A 23765-nucleotide genomic window follows, 5' to 3' on the forward strand; every position below is an offset into this window, starting at 1 on the left:
CTTTCCTGGCTTCATCTAAACTTAAATGAGAAAAGTTTGTGACCTCCATTTTTACCCCCTTTCTGGTATAATCTTTTGATAGCAACAACTTTTGTTCATAAATGGATTTTTCATTCCCTGTATAACCATAGAGGAGTGGCCAATTAGCCTTTGACTGACACAGTCACCCCATACCAGGGCCATAGGAGCAGTAAGTGGTGACAGCCCATAAATGCACTTGATTTCTACCTTTCTCACTGAAACTTCTAAAATCCACGGGCCCTGTGTCCCTAGTTTGAAGGAGCCATTATGGGATGATTGTGCCTACTTATTAATAGCCTAAGACCCAGAAGGATACAGAAGATTCAAAAAGTGCAAAAGCCCTTTTCTAAGAAATTAAGCTCTTTATTTATACCTCACCTAAATTGGTCTTCAATCCAGTCTGCTCAATCTTGGCTAGAATTGCAAGGGGAATAAAGCAACTAAGTAATTGTATAGGTACCTTTGGGAACTAGGATTTTCAGCATGGAGGAAAGGGGAAACAGCAGCAAGATAGAAGAGATTCATTTAAATTGGAATTGGAAGTATCAGTGTGAATGAATATGAGCTCATGATAAATCTCATCTATTAAAAAATATACACATTTCCTAATATTTTCATTGAAATAGTCTAGAAATTAATCAAGCAGCAATGAGGTCCTCCAGCCATGACTCCTTGGGGATATAACTGGTTTTGGTCTAGAGCAGGAACTGTACAAGATTAGACTGGAATATTTGGACATACAGATAGCATAGTAAATATGTTGTCAAGGACTACTGAGAGTATATCAAAAGTTCTCAGGAGCCAAACTGAAGAGGCTCCCACTGGCTATTTATGGGATAATTGGAACATCAATAAGAATAATAAATTGAAAGCATTAAATAAGGTTTAAACCCAAGAGTTCATAATACCAAAAAAGAAAAAAAAGAATCCCTCATTGGTTACCGTTGGAAGATGCTAAGTAACCAACTTATTATATTGAAAATTGTTTACGTAGGAAAGAAGAAAGCTTTTATTCTGCCTTTCCTTTATGAATTCTATGCCATGTTAACAAAATCATTGAGAGGAAAAGTTGCTTATTGTAGAAGTACTTAAGCTAATAAGTGCAAAAGGGATAAAGAATATTCCCGTTTTGCAGTCCCTATTTAAATGATAGCACCTAGATATGATCACCAATGGAGGTTAACATCACAAGAAGGACAATCAGGCATTATATGCCACCTGATGGGAGTGTACAGCACTGTCTATGAAATATTCTTGCTAAAAGCTTGAATCTACATCTGATTAAGGCTGTAGATTAGAAGTCAGCAAATTGTAGCCCTCAGGCCAATCATTTCTGATGCCTGTGTTTGTAAATAAAGTGTTGTTGGAACGCAACCACAGAGGTTCGCTTAATACTGTCTATGGCTGCTTTTGTTTAGAGACAAAGTTGAATAGCGGTTACAGAGACCATATGGCCTGGAACGCCAAAAATATTTACTATCTGATCCTTTACAGGAAAAGTTTGTCAGTCTCTGCTCTGGATCTAGCTATCTACTTGCAGCAAATACAGGGGACAAGAGAACATGTTTAATGACACCAGGGGGATAATCAGCAAAATCCAGCTAGGAAATCCATAGGAAAAGTGACCTGTTTTCTTCAATAAATAAATTTCAGGAAGAAGGGAGGAGGAGAGAAGGAGGAAAGAAAACGGAGAGAAAGAGTATGGAGAAGAGGAGAGGGATTGCCTGTAAAGATTAAAGCATTTTAGTGAAAATAACCACTTGCAATATATGGAATTATTTATTCCTGACTTAAATATAGAAACTCTAAAAATGTTTGAAATATATATTTACAAGAAAGTTGGGAAAATTAAAACATTGATTATATATTTGTTAGAGAGTCATGCACCACATAATGATGTTGTGGTCAGCGAGAGACTGGATATATGACAGTGGTCCCACAAGATTATAATAGCATAATTTTACTGTACCTTTTCTATGTTCAAATATGTTTAGATACATAACTACTTACCATTGTGTTGCGGTTGCCTACAGTATTTAATACAGTAAAATGCTGCATAGTTTTGTAGCATAGGAACAATAGGCTCCTATTGCTCCTATTGCTAGCATATAGCCTAGGTGTGTAGTAGGCCGTACCATCTAGTTTTGTGTAAATACACTCTATGATGTTTGCACAATGATGAAATTGCCTAATAATGTGTTTCTCAGAATGGATTTCTGTTGTTAAGCAGTGCATGACAGTATTCAGGAATCAATAACCTCTTAGGTGGGATAATTATATTGCGGTTTTGTTTTTTTAAAAAGAAATCCATCTTTTTTAAAGAGCCATCCTGAAATATTATCGATAGTGTGATATGTTGTACAGGATTTGCTTTCCAATTCTTCAGAGTGAGACAAGGTAGGAAGGGAAGTGGGGGAGATTTAAATGAAGCAAGATTGAACATGTTTTAACTGGGTAATGGGTACATGGAATTCATTGAATTGTTATCTTTACTTTTGTAAATGTTTGACGTTTTTTATAATAAAAATATGTATGGGTTTTTTGTTTGTTTGTTTGTTTTAGTGTATTCCGGGCTTCTCCTAGATCAATTACTGGGCATTAGCATTTTGAAAACAACTCTCCCATCAAAGCTGCCAGTTAGAATTGGACAGGTTATGTTCTGTTCAAGAGCACCTGGATGAAGAGACTGACTGGGGTTGCGTCCTCTGGAAGAAGGGAGTGACTTTTTCTAATTTGCACTAAGACACAGTAGGGGCTAGTTGGCTCTCTAGGAGTTGGATTAAGGATTTTTTGTTTGTTTTTTGTGGTTTTTTGCTCCCAGGTGATTCTAATTTGCAGCTAAGGGTGAGAATCAGTGGCCTGGTAGGATCAGTGTTTCTCACATTTCATTGTTTATATCAATCATCTGGGGATCTTGTTAATGTGTGGATTCTGATTCAGTAGGTCTGGGGAAGGGTGGAGATTGTGCTCTTCCAATCATCTTCCAGGTGATGGCTGCTGCTGCTGCTGATCCAGGGACACACTTTGAGTGGCAAAGCTATAAAATATAGTACCTGCGCACTGTGAACTTATGGTATATCCAACAGGCCTGAGACTATTTATTAGAAAGACAGGTTGTCTAATAGGCCAAATATTTATCCAGATGCAATTGTATCCTGGAGCCAAGATTCTGCATTTCTATCTAGCTCCCAGATGTTACTGATGCTGTAATTCTATAGATCACGCTTTTGATAAGAAAGCCCAGACAAAACCCAGTAACATTTTCCCTGTGTTATTACCCAGATTGCTTCCTGTAGGCATGGGCCTTTCTGACATTTCTGTTTAGTTCCTAATCTCTGCTTCAATGCAGATCAGCAAGGTCAAGTTTGCTTTATGTAGCAGCTGGCACTTCCTTTAATTCCTAAGTCCAGGTTTTCAGCTCTTTTCCAAGCAGGCAGGTTGCTTAGGTCCTCAGACTTGAATTAATGGCTCTTTATGCATATAATAATCATGACTTAGATCTGCCCAACTCTTATTAGGGCCCCATAGAGGCATTGTGAATCAGCAATGCCCAGCAGCAACCTGTTCTGAACAAGTAGAGAAGCTCCTATAGCAGGGCTCTCCTGCCCAGCCAGGTCAAGCCACCATTCACTCTTCCTTGACATCACCTTCAGTGTTGAGTCAAGGTCCTGGGAGGATGATCTCCTAGTTGTAAGTAGTGTAGAACAGTGGTTTTCCAGCCTTCTTTTAGTTTAGGGATTTTCTGTTAGGAACACAATCCTTGCTGGAAATGTAAACACCACAGCAACAGGAATACTTTTGGCAGAAAGGGGGTTGAGGGTGAGGTGTACATCCCTGGGGCTTAGAAAGTGTGGTGGAGCCAGTGATGGGTCATGCATGTATGGGTCCACATGCATATGTGCATTTGTGTGTGTGTGTATAAGAAAATAGTAAGTAGGAATACTGGACATTTCTGTTAACAAAATGTCCCATAGAAAGCGAATAAAAACTCATATGGAGAAGCTGTAGGTTAGAAAAGATAAAAAAATTAGGCAATATGTTGTATCTTATAATAGTGTAGTTCAGTCAAAGAAGATAAGGAAAATCTGAGGGAAGTAAGACCAGAAGACGGGCGAGTGCAGAGTGATGAAATGTGTTGAAAATTTTCTCACTTCTGGTACCTCATTTTATTTATGTTTGGCTCAGTTTCCTTCAGAGTTCTACCTCAGTTGATTAGATTCCCCAATATTGTGTGTAATTGTTCTACAGTGAGGATAACCCTATTTTATCATATGAAAAAGATGTAGTTTGGGAAATTTAATAAATATTACATGTATAGTTTCTTTTTTTTTTTCTATTTAGGTTTTGCCTAAAAAGTACTATATTCCCAATTGACCAAATAAATGATAAAATTGCTCAATACTTGCTCAAAAATCAATGTTTTTTTGGGAGGGAGAGGTAGTAACAATGATACAGTCTGTTCTCCATAATATATTAGTTTAGTTCAAAAGTATATTCAATCATTTGCTCTTTAGAACTGTCGGTGTCTATTCAGAGCAGGAGGGCCCTATTATGTCAACTCAGAATGAGGCTCTTACACATCCTTTCAAACAGTTTGAATGCTAAAAAGGAGGTACAACTATAAGCTGAATGCTCACAAGGCAAAAAAAGGGCTCACACAACATTGGCATTGGACTACTGAACCATCTCATGGCCTCATCCAGCCACTGGGGCCTCTGCTTAAAGATGTTCTGCTGTGTCCTCCATATTTCCACCTGCTGGGTGAACATTTACTTTGCCATCTGGCATGTCTGGAATTAGACTCACCACCTTCTCCTCCCTTCCTGTGTCCGCATCAGTTTCCTTGAAAGCATCAGTTTTCCTTCAGCTCATTCTTTAAACCTCATACTTTTTCACCTGCTCTGCTTCATTTCTTTTACCCCCTAAGTCATTAATGCCTGAGTAGTCTGTAGTCTCTAAGGTTCTGACCTTTGATGTAAGACAGCCCTAGCTTCTGGCCCTGGTTCTGCCACTTAATAGCTATGTTTCTTGTGTAAATTACTTTCATTCTCCATTTCCTTGTTTGTAAAAGGGGGTAATACTTGCCTTAGAGGGTAGTTGTAAGAATCAAATAGAATATCTAATGTGTCTAGAATGTTGTAAGTATCCAATACATGTCAATTAGTGCTACTATTTTTAAATAAAAATATCCAGTCTTCCATATCCATTCCTTCCTTTGGTTGCCATCTAGTCTAAGTTCTGGGCCCTTCTCTCTTGCATTAGTGTCACAGCTTCTTTGCTGATCTTCTTGTTCTCCAATCTATCTTGTCAGACTAATAGTTATTAAGCATTTTTTATTAGCATACTCAAAAATCTTAGTAGATTCCTGTTTTCTGTCTCATCATCTAAACTCTGGGATCCAGCTTTCCAGGTCCCCCTTACTTGTAGAAGCCTCTTCATAGTCTGTCTGCATTCACCCTGATGATCCCAGCCCCTCTTAAACTGTTTTGTGTGTTACATCCAGGATGAACCTTTCAAAACAGATCATGTTACACTTGTACACACACACACAACACAGAAAATCCTTCAAGGAACTCAGTATAAAATGCCCAAATCAGGTCTAACTCCTGCCCTTCTGTTCACCCTCATCTCGTATCACTCTTGCCCCTTGCTGTCTCCACGTCAGCCACCAGGCCCTTTCTAAAATTTGTTTATCTAGCATGCTGCTTCCTTTATAGTCTTGTACATGCTTTTTCCTCTGCCTGTAATGTTCTTCTCACCCCTTCTACTCATTCTTACTCATTCTTTCAGCTCTTGGCATAAATGTCACTTTTTCATGGAAGCCTTTGCTGACTAAGTCAAATCTATCTGCTACCTCCTAAAGCCACAAACCTATCTTTCGATGCATTTGGAACAGTTGCAATTTTACATGTATCTAGGTGGATATTTCACAGACATATTTCTTCCTAAGTAGTTAGCGAACTCCAAGAGTATAATTTTTGCCCATCAATGGGTTTTTTCATTGTTTGGACCTGTGCTTGGCACAAAATAATTGATTAAAAATAATAAATTAATGAATGGAACTTGTTTTCCCCATTTCATCATGAATGCCCATATCTCTACAACATGGAATCATGTCATATCCCTGTCATCATTTTTCCATTAAAATGCAATGCCCAACCTTTACCTCCAAGTTCTCCCTACCTGGAATGTCCACTTTGATTGCTATGATTTACCTAAATTTATCGTTCAAAGATCAGCTCCAGTGTTTCTTCTACAGAACCTCTAAAAAAACCATGCTAGTCTTCATGAAGGACCCTTCTTTTTGTCAGTTTACAAATCACTATTTCATTTCATAGTTCATGATTTATGATATCACCCTATTTTTTCACATTATTATCCTGTTTTCCTAGTCAGATTGCAAGTCTCACAGAAACCAGATCGTTTCTGCATCCCACTCAGATCATAAACCATGCTGTCCAACATATACTAGGGGGTAAAAAATAGTTTGCCAAAACAATGTGTATATCTAGAAACTGAACTGCAAAAAGTAGCTCTGGGAAGTTCTTAGAATGAAAGTCAGTGTATCTGGGATTCATCACAAAATGAATTTTAGTCCTTGCCTTCTCTCTAAGATCTCTCTAAGAATTTCCAGTTCTTAAGCTCAATGAGGCTACCAATGTGACATAAGCACTGGAAATTTCAAAAACTCCTCTCTTCAGGGTTTGAGATCAACGAAAAGGACTTGTCCTTGTCATCTTAAAATGGCAATCTTGACGTCTCCAAGTCACAATTCACATAATTTTTTTTGAGGCTTTAAATATCTTTCTGCCTTTGAAATCTTTAGAATTCCAAGGTATAAACTTAATAATTAAATTAAGTAAGCTTTTTATAATTAGGATGATATTTCAGGCAGCCAATTACTCCTATGCTAAACCATATGAAAAATTCCATCTGAAGTCATTTGAAAGGTAATACCAGGAAATCACTTTCAGCATCACAAGACATTAAAAAGCTTAGTTGTAGCCACCTACAAGCTGGGATATGAGACATACAGAATGCTCAGGGCTACCTCAATGATACCCTACAGCACAGATGAGAAAGTTATTAAGTGTGTGACTATCAGGGCCTCCCGTATTACAGTATTTATAATCTTACAATCTTGTCATATTACAGATGGGTTATATATTAGTCCGTTCTCAGGCTGCATGAAGAAATACCTGAGACTGGGTAATTTATAAAGCAAAAAGGCTTAATTGACTCACAGTTCCACATGGCTTGGGAGGCCTCAGGAAACTTACAATCATGGTGGAAGGCACTTCTTCACTGGGCAGCAGGAGAGAGTGAGTGCAAGCAGGGGAAATGCCAGACACTTATAAAACCATCAGATCTCGTGAGATCTCACACACTATCATGAGAACAGCATGGGGGAAACCACCCCCATGACCCAATTACCTCGGTTATCGGTTATCACTGATAAAAATGGATATAATCATATATTTTTTTCCTTAGAGGGTAGTAGGTGTTTGTCAACATGGAGACTAGGAAACCCATAAATGATTTGTATTTATAATATCCAAAGTACATTGATAGAAAAAATTAATTTTAAATTGCTAATATAAAATATTTTAAGGTTTAAATGCATAGTGAGTACAATGAGGTACATATACAGCCTCATGAAGTTTTATGAACACATTTTCACCCATACAACCACCACCCACATCAATATATAGAATATTTCTAGCTCTGCAGAAGCCCCCTTTGTGCCTCTTCCCAGCCACATTACATCTCCTGCCACAGTGTAATCATTACCTGATTTCTGTTACCCTTGGTTAGTTTTGTCTGATTGTATTAGTCTATTTTCATGCTGCTGATAAATACATACCCAAGACTGGGAAATTTACAAAAGAAAGAGGTTTAATTGGGCTTACATTTCCACGTGGCTGGGGAAGCCTGACAATCATGGCAGAAGGCAAGGAGGAGCAAGTCACATCTTACACGGATGGCAGCAGGCGAAAAGAGAGAGAGCTTATGTAGGCAAACTCCAGTTTTTAAGGCTATCAGATCTTGTGAGACTTTTTCACTATCACGAGAACAGCACAGGAAAGACCCATACCCATGTTTCAATTACCTCTCACCAGGTCCTCCCATGACACATGGGAACTGTGGGAGTTACAATTCAAGATGAGATTTGGGTGAGGACACAGCCAAACCATATCACTGATGATGAAAATTTATAAGAATGAAGTCATACACTATGTATTTTGTTTCTGGCTCTTTTGTCCAACACTCAACCATGTTGCTATGAGTATCCATAGTTTGTTCTTTTTTATTGCTTTGCAGAATTCCATTGTATGAACACACCATGATGTGTATCTATCCATTCTTTTCTCCATGGACAATTGGGGTTTTTCCAGATTTTAGTTATTATGAAAAAAAGTTGTGCTGAATATTCTTATACATATCTTTTGATGGGACATATGCACTTATTTCTCTCATATAAATCCTTAAGAGTGAGATTTCTGGGTCATAGGGTAGGCATCTGTTATTAAATTGTAGTGTATATTGCCAAATAGTTTTCTCAAGTGATTGAACAATGATGAATTTTAACTCATAAAGTATATGAATACAAGCTAACTACTATTGCATAGTACAAATTATGCCATTTTTTCTGATTTGTTATTATGAATTTATATTTTAAAAGTAACTTAGGCACTAAAACTTGGCCAGCCCAAGTGATAATTGGAATTAAAGGTGAAAGGAGGTTGAAAAACATTTATGGTCTAAAATTCTACTTTAAAAATTCAGCTTTAGAGAAAGGCATTAAATGATTGAAACTTTAATAAATACTGTCATTTGGCAAATTACTCTTTCCTTCAGAGTGCTGGGAATTAATAATAGGAGATTAAAATTAATTAATAGTAATTTAGAAAAATGTATTAAAAAACTTATTTGGCCAGGTGCGGTGGCTTACGCCTGTAATACCAGCACTTTGGGAGGCCGAGGTGGGTGGATCACCTGAGGTCAGGAGTTTGAGACCAGCCTGGCCAACATGGTGAAACCCCATCCCTACTAAAAAAAAAAAAAAAAAAATGCAAAAATTAGCTGGGCATGGTGGCAGGTGCTTATAATCCCAGCTACTCGGGAGGCTGAGGCAGGAGAATCACTTGAGCATGGAGGTGGAAGCTGCAGTGAGCCAAGATTGTGCCACTCCACTGCCCTGCGGCCTGGGCGACAAGAGTGAGACACTGTCACAGAAAAAAAAAAAAAAGAAACAAAAAGAAACTTACTTGCCTTGGTCAAACAAAAAGGAATTATTCAAAGCAGATACAGGAAAAAAAATAGTGATTTGGGCTAAACATATTGTTCTGTTGAATAATTGGAGTTTATTCCTCCCATGCCTGATAAAAATAACATCTTGATGTCCCAGCTTCATGCCAGTATTTTTATATTCATTTTCCTTTTGCTCTCATAAGGCCATAAAGTATATTTTTTCATATGACCAGAGAATTGTCTAACTTGCTTTCACTGTAATTTTGCTGCATCCAATTTATAAGTTCTTTTGGAAAGAAGATTATTTCTTTATCAATTTACAAGGGATTGAAAACCACAGAACACTAAATTTTCTGTGCAGAGACATACGGAAATGAAAAACCCCACACAGAGGTCTCCTGCCATTTCCTTCTGAGTGTAAACTAAGAAGTGATTTTGCTTTTTCTATTTCAGTTGTCTCAGGGATCTCCAGAACCGATTGAGCCCAACTTTTTCACAGCAGATTACCATTTATTACATCATTCATCCAGTGGAAACAGCATGTCCCCAAATGACCCTACAGGTAATAGTGATCAACGTGGGTAACCCGGTTTTCACGAAGAACTACATTGTTTGGATCAACAGCTATTTCTAAAAGATTATCTCCAATTTTTTTTTTTAAGTAGAGCTTATTTTGATTATTTATGGCAATAGTTGGAAGGCACATATGGTAGGAATCTAGAAATTCCCTTAAATGTATCTTACCCAGTTGTGGCAGCTTCCTTGATCATTTATTAATATCATAAACAAACAGTATAATCTGTGTGGGTGACTTATATTTCCTTTTATTTCTTTTTGTTTATCTGATGATGGGAAATCAAATTTCCTAAAGCATATAGGGAGATAAGGGGCAGAAATAAAGAGCTTAAATATTCAAAATAGAGAAACCTTGAAACTCAGCTGAAGAATCCACATTAGACACTTGAATTTTTTTCTCTTTTACATAAAATTCACATAGGGAGGCAGTGTAGCATAGGGATTTAAAGGCACAGATTCTGGAAACCTGGGTGCCTAGATTCAAATCTTGGCTAAACCATTTAGTAGCTGACTATAGACAATTATTTAACCTCTCTGAACCCCGGTTTCCTTACCTGTAAAGTGGGGATAAATACTTGCATCTTAAGGTTATGGTGAGGATTAGAGTAAAAATAAAAAGTGCCTGTCTATTAGTGGGGGCTCAGCATAATTGAACTCTTCTTGTCATATCTGAATTCTGAGAGGAAGCTTTCAAGCTACTCTTAGGTTTCAGTACTCTTAAATAATTTTTGAATCTTTATAAACGGTAGCTATGTCACTTGGAGGAGTGGATAGAAGTGAAGATTTTACAGTTAAATGAAGACTTGCCATCTCTTTAGCTTGGAAAAAATGCTCACTTTTGTTGTGCTTTTGTTGTTGACTGAACGAATTATTTCATGAATTAATTGACAAACTTTCCTTAGGTCTTCTGGGATAAAGCTAACCCCTATGCATGCAGAATTTTATTTAAAATAATCCCTGAGAAATCCAAGATAAAATGTTGTTTAAAGTCATTTGCTTTTAAAAGCATTTCCAAGACAGGGAAGTTTATCTGCAGGCCAAACTTCTCCTCATCATAGAAACTCTGATGAAATGAAGAACTTTGATAAAAGTCTCTCAAAAACCTGAGGGTGAGTTGACAAACTCCTCCCAGGGCAGCTGGATGCCCCACCCCAGAGCTGACTAGGCTTGGCCCGTGTCACAGCCAGCTGGGCAAAAGCAAAAACAGCAGAGCCTGCCAGTACTCTGGGGAATGCCTTTAAAAATGAGCTGCCAGTACTCTGGGGAATGCCTTTAAAAATGAGCTACCAGTACTCACATTTTCATGTCTCTTCTTGACCCTAAACCCATTCTCTCTTCTCTATTTGAATTGGCAGAGAAGTGGCCTAGGCCTCTACATGTCAGTGTTGATTGCTTTGAGTGAAAGCTGGTCAACACAGCTTTGGGTGGCATCAGAGTGGGTTAAGGTGCTGGTATACCAAATTCTGATCAACCATCATAAAGTCTGTCCAGCAAGACAATCCCAAGCAAAAAGGACAAAGCTGGAGGCATCATGTTACCTGACTTCAAACGATACTACAAGGCTTTAGTAACCAAAACAGCATGGACTGCTACAAAAACAGACACATAGACCAATGGAACAGAATAGAGAACTCAGAAATAAGACCATACATCTGGAACCATCTGATCTTTGACAAACCTGACAAAAACAAGCAATGGGGAAAGGATTCCTTATTTAATAAATGGTGCTGGGAGAAATGGCTAGCCACATGCAGAAAATTGAAACTGGGCCCCTTCCTTACACCTTATACAAAAATTAATTGAAGATGGATTAAAGACTTAAATGTAAAACCCAAAATTATAAAAACCCTAGAAGAAAATCTAGACAATACATTCAGGACATAGGCATGGGCAAAGATTTCATGACGAAAATGCCAAAAGCAATTATAACAAAAGCAAAAATTCACAAATGGGACCTAATTAAAGAGCTTCTGCACAGCAAAAGAAACTATCATCAGAGTTTACAGACAACCTACAGAAAGAGAGAAAATTTTTGCAATCTATCTATCTGACAAAGGTCTAATATCCAGAATCTGCAAGGAACTTAAACAAATTTATAAGAAAAAGGCAACCCCATTAAAAAGTAGGCAAAGGACATGAACAGACACTACTCAAATGAAGACATTTATGCGGCCAACAAACATATGATAAAAAGCTCAACATCAGTGATCATTAGAGAAATGCAAATCAAAACCACAATGAGAAACCATCTTGTGCCAGTCAGAATGGCAATTATTTAAATGTCAAGAAGCAACAGATGCTGGCGAGGCTGTGGAGAAATAGGAATGCTTTTACACTGTTGCTGGGAATGTAAATTAGTTCAACCATTATGGAAGACAGTGTGGCTATTCCTCAAAGACCTCGAACCAGAAATACTATTTGACCCAGCAATCCCATTACTGGGTATATACCCAAAGAAAAATAAATCATTCCCTTATAAAGATACATGCACACGTATGTTCATTGCAGCACTATTCACAATAGTAAAGACGTGGAATCAACCCAAATGCCCATCAATGATAGACTGGATAAAGAAAATGTGGTACACATATACCATGGAATACCATGCAGCTATAAAGAGGAATGAGATCATGTCCTTTGCAGGGACATGGATGGAGCTAGAAGCCATTATCCTCAGCAAACTAACACAGGAACAGAAAACCAAACACCAAATGTCCTCATTTATAAGTGGGAGCTGAACAATGAGAACACATGGACACAGAGAGGGGAACAACACACACTGGGGCCTGTCAGGGTGGTGGAGTGTGTGAGGGGAGGGAGAGCATCAGGATAAATAGCTAATGCATGCTGGGCTTAATACCTAGCTAATGAGTTGACAGGTGCAGCAAACCATCATGGCACACATTTACCTATATTACAAACCTGCACATCCTGCACATGTATCCTGGAACTTAAAATTAAGTTAAATGTAAAAAAAAAAAAAAGTCTGGCCAGCCATGGTGGCACATGCTTATAATATACAGACGTTGGAAGGCTGTAGGCAAGAGGATGACTTGAGCTCAGGAATTCAAGACCAACCTGGGTAACATAGTGAGACCCTATCTCTACAAGATGATGATGATAATAGTAATAATAATAATAGTAAAAATAAACATTTTAAAAGTCTTCTGGCAATAAATATATTTTTTTCCCTCTAGGCAGCTATATGAGAGGGTGAGATCTTTGGTCTCTTTACATCTATATCTGCCTCTCTATAAGAATCAATTTTCTTTCTAACGTATATTTATTCTTCTTAGCCTGTGGATTAGGGAGAGTTTCTTAATCAGAAAACAACCATCAGGTAATTTGCATTTGGAATCACCCCTCACTTGCCCTTAATACATACACACACACACACCTCTAACTTAACTGGACACTATGAGCAATGCCCCTTAATCTTCATATATCATTTTGTGATGGCCATGCCCAAGGAAGTCAGTTATTAAAGAAAGAAAAACAAAACATTTGTATATTCAAAGCCAAGGCAGATGCTTTGGAATTTGCTCGTTCCATCTTTATCATTAAGAAATTGACCTGTTTGCCCTATGGTTGAAGTCATAATTGCCAGTAAAAATAACTAAGAAAATGTGAACCCAAATGTCAGACTTTCCATAGTTTATCTTTTTTAGGTTTACCAACCAGCTTTGAATTGGAGGAAGGAATAACGTATGAACAGATGCAGGTGAGGTTTTTGCGGTGTCTCTGAATGATTTTATTTTGTTGCTTTTAGTTCAATACTAACCTGATTTTTAAAATTTTAGATTGTGATTGAAGAAGTCCTTGAGGAAAGTGGCTATTACAATTTTACATCTAACAGGTAACAGCTAGAGTTTACTTTCAATTGTGAAAGATGAATTGAGGTCATCAGATGTTAGATCTAATTTCTCTATCCTTTATTCCAGAGGGTTTTTTTTCAAATTTTATTTTAAATACTTTTATAAAATATGTTTGCTTAGACTAGATACATCTATAAGTAGAATATATGTGCCCATCTTTTGTGTGGACATAGTTGCTGTATTCTCAGTTGAAACAAAAAGGGTGATTGCTTAGTAGAACTTTATTCCAATAAAAAATAATAAACATAAGTAAGTGGAAAAGCACTTCTAGATCGGTTTTTTAAAAATCAAATATTTGTTTGTCTCATTCTAGAAGAGCTGAAAACTCACTCCTATCACTTAAATCTACCCACTATGTGCACGGAAGGCTAGGGACAAAGTGCAACTGAACAAAGAATCATTTCTTGTGAATTTGAGATATATTTGTGGAGAAGAGACTTTGCTATTGTATGTTGCCATTTGTTTACCCTAAATAAAAAACCTCCATTTACTGGAGCTGTATGTTATCTTCCAATATAGCTATTATTGTTGTTCTAAGAATATATGCTATTTTATCAACCACATCAATTTTTATAATTTTAGTTTTGGAAATAGTGTTGGCACAACAATTTGAGTACAATTAGTTTACTAAGAAGTTATTCAAGAAAGATTTTATAATCAAGCAAATTAGCACTGTAGTTGATTGGAGCCTGATCCCACTGGGGAAATCTAAGAGCTGGTGTAGAACATGTACCAGGGCCATCCCACATGAAGAGTGAGAGAGCTGAGGTATTTATCCTCCAATCTCCATCAGTCATTGTTTAAGGCCTTTCCCTAGGAAGTGTTAATTCCCTGTTTTTTTCTGGCCTTTTGTAAATATGAACAAAGAAGACTCCAGGGGTCAGAGAAATCCTCAGGAAAAGAAATGCAGATATTTCTTTATGAATTTCTTTATGTATTGGCAGGTAGAAATCTGCCAGCATGCTTTGAAGTGGAATAGATAGGGGTATGGGCGTTTACAGTGTCTGCCACACAAGAGTTGTCTCTTGACTTACCTAAGGAGCCTACTCATAGCTGAGTCATCAAATTGATTGCAAGTATCCACACACACACACACACACACACACACTCTATATGGGCCACAGTTGTTTTAGGAGGCATAGTCCTTTGGAGTCTATTCTCTCAAAGTGGTCTTTTATGCCTGGAGGGACTGCCTTCCTTTTCAATTATTGAAACTATTTTGTGACCGTCATTTAAATTATTCCAGAAGTCTTCACCAAAGATGACTAGTAACAACAGGAAGAGAAAGAGGCTCAAGAACCTCCTGTTAAGGTCATTATATAGAAATTAGATTCTTTTTTAAGGTTAGTTCAGTCTCCAGTGTTTCTTCTCCTTTTTCTTCTTCTTCTCCCATTTCAAGGAGTTTTTCTTAAGAATCACAAGTAAAATTATTCAACTACTTGCTCTTTTGACTGGATAACAGAGTTTCAAAATACTACCTTTATAAATTTAGATCTGTTGTGATTTATAACTGCAGAGGAACAATGAGTAATTCTTATTTTCTAAAGATATATCGTTAATAGAAATTACCATCTCCACAACTATTCTCCTCCCACCATCCCTGGAGAGATTTTTGAATTTTCATTTTCTATTCAAGGTCTGAGTATATCCAGCCTTTCACGGATAGTATGAATGTTTCTGTTTTTAACTCTGAGCCTTATTATTTCAAGTGCCCTTGGCTTGTACTGGGGCAAAGATCACTCTTGTTATTTTATCTGCATTTTCTCAGAGACTTGGGATCATGGGCAAGGAATGTCTTCATATCTTTTGCAGAAACATTTAAGGAAAACATTAAGGAAAACTAAGTGTGCAAGGAACTTAAGGAAGCTCTTACAAGAACTTTTATTTTCCCTTTATTAAAAAATATTTAAGTCTTATTTTGGAATTTATCATTATTCTTTTTCAATTCTACTTTCATTGGGTTTTAAACAGATCTAGTTCCAAAAACATATGGCTTTATTGAAAGATACTGCAAATTTTCTTATTATGATAAACAGATAATAAGATGCCTTATAACAAAGGCAAAAAATTATTCAGTTGTATTTGTAATTGTGAATCTATTATGAAGGTATGATGAAACAGTCAAGTTTAAGCAATATAAGTTGGGTATTGCATTAAAATTTCATTAAAGGGCTCCAAATTAAAATGAATCACATTTAAAAATCCATATATCCATGGTATTCCCTTTTTGGCATCTTTTTTTTTTTTTTTTTTTTTTTGAGATGGAATCTTGCTCTGTTGCTCAGGCCAGGCTGGAGTGCAATGGTGCAATCTCAGCTCACTACCAACTCCACCTCCTGGGTTCAAGCAATTCTCCTGCCTCAGCCTCCCGAGTAACTGGGATTACAGGCGCCTGCCACCACACCTGGCTAATTTTTGTATTTTTAGTAGAAACGGGGTTTCTTCATGTTGGCCAGGCTGGTCTTGAACTCCTGACCTCAGGTGATCCACCTGTCTCGGCCTCCCAAAGTGCTGGGATTACAGGCATGAGCCACTACACCCGACCCCCTTTTGGCTTCTAATAGCAATGATAGAACATATCTTGGGAGAAAAACTGTCCAGAATTTGCTTGTAAAAATAACCCTTGTGTGTGCCTAAAGCCACTGTTTGTTTACTAGTGTTCCAAAATAATTCCCAAGAAATAAGTCAGGCTTAAATTAGAAGCACCTAATAATCCACAAACTGCAAATAACACATAACTCCAAGTACAAATCAGATTAGCTGGTACTGTCATGCTTTTTTCCACAGTCAAAGGATGGAGGGTGCTAAATGTCACAGCATATGTAGAGGTATTTAGAATCAGTATTTAGAATTAGTAGACTGCATTTTTCCCCAGTAGGTTTCATAGAATGGGCAATATTATCAAAGATGTCAGTAGATAATCTCTGAAAAATAAAGTTTCATGGCCACATATATTTGGGAAACTCAGAATGCACAATTTTTTATTTTTGGAGAATGTTGACACCTATTACCATATTAAAGACTCTGAGATGTACTATAGGAAAGAAATCTGTTGACCTTGTTTGTTGACCTCAGTGTTTTCCTGACTCTTTACATGGAACACAATTGAGGAAAGCTGTTTTAGCTATGTGGTTGGAAACGGGGAACACTGTTTTCACTCCTTCACCAGGGTCTCCCCAGATCTCTGTTGTTCTCACTGGCATGGTCATCATTGTCATCATCATCATTGCAAAATTTGTCTTAAATGAATTAAGCACCATGCTGAGAAAGTTACATACATAATTCCTGTGTTATTCAAGTTTACAGTTCAAGACTGTCAGTTTGAATAGTACACACATAATCTAGCCAGCCACTCACTAAAGGATTAATTCAAGATAAGGTACATTTTTGGCTTAAATTATAGGTTTTATATTTAGTTAAGGAAGAGAATAGAGAGGTGCCATTTTCAGACTGAAAGTCTCAGGATAAAGCCATTATCCATCTTTGAGAAGGATTTCTGGAACTGTTTAAATCAGGAGGAGACTGCTTGGACAGTTAGGAAGAATGTCTCAGGCATAAAATGCTGCATTAGAAAAAGAAAATGGTAACAGGAACCGAAAGAGCAGCAAGGACCTCTGACCAAGGTGGGGTATTTCTCATTTCTGGGCTTCTGGGAAAAAGGGAGCTAGGACCGAGTTGGAAAGAAGAAAGCTGTGTAAAGAAAGTTAAAGAAGGTCAAAAAGGCTTGGCCAGCCTCATAGCTGTTCCCAAAGCAGGCTCTATTTTTGATCATTTGCATGGTTGTATGATAAATTACATTTTAGATACTTAAGCGTTTAGGTCGCTTACCAGAAGGATGCAACTTAATATGCCTTAATTTTATCATTGTTGTTTGTGAGGATAAAATCATTTGAGTCAGGAATAAACAGATAATGAGCATATAATCTTTATGAATATACTTATGTATTACATTAATATTTTATTTTTAATAATAAAATATGTTGAGAAATAACAATATACACGATTACAAGAAATCTACATTGAATCCACTTGAATTGCTTTATTTCCCCAATTGACTGATAAGCATGTAAAATAGTTATTTTAACCTACACAGGTATTCAAATGTACAAGCTACTTTGAATGAGTATTTGTTTTTCTACTACAAAGTGTTATCAGTTCCTATTGAGTTAATAATTTGAGAAAGGCCTTGTTAGCACCAGACTTCAGCCAAAGGCAGCTTTCTAAAAATGTCCCCATCCTAACAAAAATAATCTTTATTTACTGTGATTTATTTACTTATATGCCTGAGCCCCAGTTTTTGAAATTGAATGTATGAACTAAAATATTTGTAACTATAGAGAATTCTTTCCACTTCTGAATCTTATAGGTATCATTCCTATCCATGGGGGACCAAGAATCACCCAACCAAAAGATGAAAATGCTGCATTTTGAGTGGACTTGATTTTCTCAGTGAAGTTTGAGTTCTGGACTTCAGCCGCTATTGCAAGATGCCCAAGGATTGGGTGTTGCTAGAGGGTGTGGAAAAGACCAAGATGCCATGGGGCCTGCAGGACTTCTTTCTGGGGGTCCTGTGCTGGAGTATATGACAGCTGCAGTACTTGAGGGCTTCATTGCCAGAACACATTATATACAGGATATCAGAGCTGTCAGTGTGCTGCTGGGAGAAAATGCTGCAAAATTCATCTCTGGGGGGTGGGGGGAAAACCCAAAAACAACAACAAAAAAATTCTCTTACAGAATTTTCCTCAACATTAAAAAAAAAACTTGTCATATTTTTCAAAGGCACATTTGGTACTCAGAGTTGCTAAAAGTATATTTAAAGGCATCTAGCCTTCCATATGTAAAAAATATTTTAGATAAAGACAGTTACAGGACTCAGAATAATATATTGGGTGATTCACTGTATCCTCCATTTTTATATTTAAAGAAATTCAAAATATATGATTGAATTTTTTTTTTTTAATGGACGGGTTGGTTTTCGCTTAACCACTTGGGTGCTAGTGGTCTTGAACTGTGATACAATGTAGACAGTATTTGTAGCCTTGCACAGCCCCTGGGGGTAACTGTCAAACTGTCAGATTTAAGTTAGACTAATAGAATATATTGCTGACAGTGTGTGTATATGTACATATATGAGGGCGGAAGGAGAGAGGTTTTGATTAGACTAATGCTTTGCTGCTAATCAAACTTGTAGTATTTTTAGAGCACTTTGAAGAGTTTATAGAATCTATGAAAAAGATGCAATATTCCTCATCCTAAATCCCTCCTTATTACAATTACCTAAATTGTTTATGAATTGTTATTGTTTAGGAATTTGAAATGAAAAATAAGTTAAATCCCTTTTTTACTCATTGAAGCAGCTCAACGAAAGTGAAATCAGAATGCCAAACTGTGTATCATCCTTTAAACAGGGAGAATTATGATGAAAATCTGCTAGATTCTCACTGGGCTTAAACTCCTTCTCTTCAATAGGCTTCTTAAAACTCTGGTGTAATGTCAAGAAATGCCCTCATTGTGAAATCTGTCTACACTTCTAGCTACCTAAAGAGCAATTTATTCTACGTAATTAGTAACCTGAAAGTTGAAATTATATTTTTTATTTACTTTTCATGGAGTTCTGTCATCCTTGTTTACACTGATTTTTTTTAGTATGATTGAATCGATTTTAGTTCAACATATTTACAGTGGTTGAAAGACCATAACCTTCTTTCTGTATAGTATGAAAATCTACACTATTTTTTAAATGAGTGTATTTAATACTTAAATTATATCCAAATTCCCTTTAATCATGCACTAATGCTTTTGAAGATTGTCAGTGGATCTTTCTTTAAGCCAAATTAATAATTACAGATACACTGTAATGTAAGATAATAGATGCAAATATAGTAATGAAAATTTCAGTTTCAGCTTTCAAACCAATTCTATCCATATGTGAAATTCATAAAATCAAAATGCTATGATACTGATTTACCCAGGCAAAATTTTATTTCTGTTCCAAGTCAATTTGAACCTGCACTTATAATTCTTTATATCTTTCAGTGTATGGAAGGGGCACATTTCTTCTTCATGCAGGAAGCACAGACCTGGAGGGGCACAAATTCTGATTGTGGGGTGAGAGTTTGAAATCAAGTTATTTCTCAAATGGTAATATATAGTAAACAGAATTTAGGAAAGAATAGTATTCAAAAGGCATACCATGGTAAGAGAAGATAAATGGTTTACTTGAAGATGTTTTAAAGTGCATATAGTTGGTCTTATTGACCAGAAAGTGAGCAAAATGTTTCCATCTGACTCTTTTTTTTTTTTTTTTTAAGACAGAGTCTCACTCTGTTGTCCAGGCTGGAGTGCAATGGCGAGATCTTACCTTACTGCAACCTCTGCCTCCTGGGTTCAAGCAATTCTCCTGCCTCAGCCTCCTGAGTAGCTGGGATTACAGGCATGTGCTACCATGCCCAGCTAATTTTTGTATTTTTAGTAGAGATGGGGTTTCACCATGTTGGCCAGGCTGGTCTCAAACTCCTGACCTCAGGTGATCTGCCCGCCTCGGCCTCCCAAAGTGCTGGGATTAGAGGCCTGAGCCACTGTGCCCAGCCATTGCATGTAACTCTTTTAGGTGATAGGAATGGACATTTATTATGTTAGAAGTCAGTGAAAGTTAAGTAAGTAGAAGCTGTCCTTTTCAACAACAGCTTCAGGCCTATCAACTCTATGTGGATAGATGTATTGTTTTGCTAAAAGTATGAATATGCTCTATTTGAATTCTCCCTAAACTACCACAATGACTGAGTCTATATTTTCCCATTTCTCTAAGAGAAAGTCAGGCTCTGGCAAAAGCACCGTTTTGTACATAGAGTCACATCCCAACAGTGAAGTTAACTTTTCAGAAGCCTTTCTAACTCAAATATGGAGCACCTCTCCTCATGACCAAGAATGATCATTTTGTTTTGATTCTCCAAAATGTCTATTAGTACAAAGGAGTTGTTACATGAACTTAATAGACCTCCTAATCTTTTCTTGATTGCATTTATATATTTTTCCCTTTCTCTTGTATAATTTTTAATGATTTGTTGTGCAATGAAATCCCTACGAATGCACCTAATTTCCGTAACTGAATATTTTTATGGAATAGAATATGCATCAGTCTTTTCAGAGCATTTTTGAAACACAAATGCTTCCATTAATTATGTTTCGATCCACCAGCCCTTTCTGAATTATGTGTACTTGAAACCTTAATTTGCTTTTTAAAAGCAAAATGTTTCATTCTCAGGGAAGCGACTGCAGCAGGAATATTTGCTTGCTTGTTGTTAACTTTATCTTCCTCCAGGTAGGTAGTCTTCAAATGGAGTCTTCAAGGGAATAGTAACATGGACACTTAGACCCACTGCTTGTGGATGAATTTCAGAATCCTAAAGAGATGCTGCTTGTTTATTGTGGACATTTGTGTGGCATTAGGCAGTGTTCACAGAATGTTTAGGCATTCTAAAGCAGAACACAATTAAGAAACACTGTTAGGAAATTTACTCAAATGATATAATTGATTAAGAGTTAAGGTCTTCCTATAAGTGTCATCTATGACTCGTTAAATACTATGAATTTTGATGTCCAAAAACAAATACAGGACTGGTTATGTACAATTCCAGAAATATCATTAATTAATCATCACTAATTTTTAAGACGTGTGAAGACTGTAATATTGGCTAGTGAATTTTATCAGTATTAATATGCATAGAACCCACATTCCTCTTTTTGATTTGATGTATTATAACATGTATGTATTGCTATTTTTCTCTTTTTTTGAAGTGGTGAGGAATCATGCACAGTCAGTATGCTGGGTTCCTTTAAAAATGACTTTAGCTTCTGTCTGAAGGCAGGAAAAACTTCTTTTTAAGGAATTTTCATCATTGCCTTTTACTTTTTCTATGATGGTTTTCATGAGCACTGAAATCACTTGGAGAGGCAAGGCAAAGAAATCTATCTGAAACAGCTTCTTGGCACCCTGGAGTTACAGCTATGAAGGGCTCCAATGTAAGGGAAGCTTAATGCTTCCGAATATTGACATTGACTCCTTGGGTGAAATTCTGTCCAAATATAAAATTCTTCATGTTCAACAACTGAATGTAATAAATGAATTTCATATATACTTATATGATATCTTTGAGATTATATCAATTATCCTTTTGTGGGAATTGATAGCTTTGGGTAGATTATTTTTTTAGTTGAAATGTGTTGCTAACAATTTCATATATACTTATATGATATCTTTGAGATTATATTAATTATCCTTTTGTGGGAATTGACAGCTTTGGGTAGATTATTTTTTCAGTTGAAATGTGTTGCTACCCTTGAATGCTGTTTTTCATATTGATAGGAAGACACAAATTTCTCAGGGAAACAACTTTGTGATAAAGGAATTCTTATGTGTGTCATTACAGTAAATTGCATATTGTAAATATGACTGTTGTGGTTGATTATAGTCCTGCTGTGATGTTGTTTTGAGATTTGCAAGAGGGACAGGAAAGATTTTATGAGTTTCATGGGGTGACTGATGGATATGGCCAATTTATGTATTTTTTGAGTTCATGTGCAATAGTTGTTTTTAAAAATGAAGATCACATACCCTAAAATCACAGCTGCATACTTGCTATGTGAGGTATACTAGATGCTTTATTGCATGTATGTAGCAATTGTCTAATAATACAAAAAAATTAAGATACGGTGCATTGCTTTATCCTAAAAGTAAATGAACTGTAGTCTTAATTCAAAACTGAATGTTATTCCTCAAAACATGAGAAACTGCCTTTTTCTCCCCTCTCCTTTTGTGCTGTGAAGATTTGCACTGGCCCCATCTACTGTATTTAGTGATAACAGAAGTGTGTGACTGTTTAAATGCTGTCATTTGGAAATAGCTTACCTTTCTTTCTCCTGAACAAAGATGGAACTTTGTCTTCATGTAAGGAGGATTATGGCTGACTGTCTTTTTGACAATCAACAAATCCAGATGGATACTCGGAATTGATATGGTGAGTTCACAAATGAAAAATTAGCTGAAGTTTTTGCAAACGTGAAAAACTGGTCCCATAAAACATGCAGAGACAAGTTTGTGCCAGAAATAACAAACCAAGAGGAACAACTGCTTTAAGGCCTTAGCACCTTTAAGTCAGACTGTGAAGGTCACTTAACAAAATGATGTTCTTAACCCATGATTTAGCTCTGCATTTCAAGTGCCATTTGAGTCAAGATTCTGAAATAGAATATAAAGCTTGTAAGTGGCTATTAAATTTTAGCTAAAACTCTTGCCCTCCGTGTTCTATGTGTTTGCCTCATACTGCAGTGAATTTTGGAGGAAATGGAGCTGGTTTAGGGATACTTCATGTCATGACAAAACACATGAAGTATTTACATGAACCTAACCTTACTTTGAGGGAGGTTAATAAGTGTAAGCACTCAGAAGGGAAACCTTGACTTGCTAAAGATTAAGGATCTTTCATGGAGGTGGAACAATCTTCAAATAGAAATTATGTTTTGAGAAGTCGGAGAGCAAGAAGAAGGCAAGGAATTTCCTAGTACCTGGGTCGCCCAGCAGGCTGCCCACTAGGGGGTGAGCAATGGCAAAGGGTAGCTCCAGAGCCTTCAGTGATTCCTGCTGCTGGGTTTCCCAGAAGCAGCTGACCAGATGCTTCCCCAGCATGCGGCTATTGTTGGACGTTTAGCCAGGCACCATCACCAACAAGTTGACCACCCAGAACAGTAGCAAAAGGCCCCAAAGTCTCTTCATAATCTGCTGGCTGGTGAAATCCTAGGACAGGGTCCCTAGGAGGCATTCCAAAGACATTAGACTCCTCAAAGAAGCAGTTTTATCTGCCATTAAGTGAGTGTGATTCTGCCCTAGGGTTTATGTTCCCCATCTGTAATCCATGGGCTCAGGCCCATTTTGTCTGACAATGCATATTTTACAAGAAGTATATGTAAAACTTAAATGGATAAGCGCAGGCAGATTTGAATATACTTATACCAGTTAAATTAGAAAAGAAACATTGCAAG

General features: G+C 36.9%; 1 protein-coding gene across 15 annotated transcripts in view; it reads left to right on the forward strand.

Moving 5' to 3' along the window:
• The window catches only part of NEK10 (NIMA related kinase 10), a 251860-nt gene extending 228841 nt beyond the window's left edge, over positions 1-23019 (forward strand). For 5 of the 15 annotated variants that reach the window (XM_055285235.2, XM_055285227.2, XM_055285328.2 and 2 more), the window contains 4 exons: positions 9727-9835; positions 13518-13570; positions 13650-13705; positions 14038-15123. In XM_055285235.2, coding sequence (XP_055141210.1) covers positions 9727-9835; positions 13518-13570; positions 13650-13705; positions 14038-14113 — 294 coding nt within the window. In that variant the 3' untranslated portion in view covers positions 14114-15123. Of the gene's footprint in view, positions 1-9726; positions 9836-13517; positions 13571-13649; positions 13706-14037; positions 15127-18090; positions 19333-19763 lie in introns of those variants that run through there. The other 10 variants (XM_055285301.2, XM_055285337.2, XM_063637015.1 and 7 more) reach the window with 6 other exon arrangements.
• Positions 23020-23765: the final 746 nt, after the last annotated feature.

The sequence above is a fragment of the Symphalangus syndactylus genome, chromosome 1 (genome assembly GCF_028878055.3).
Source record: "Symphalangus syndactylus isolate Jambi chromosome 1, NHGRI_mSymSyn1-v2.1_pri, whole genome shotgun sequence".
NCBI classification, from domain to species: Eukaryota; Metazoa; Chordata; class Mammalia; order Primates; family Hylobatidae; genus Symphalangus; species Symphalangus syndactylus.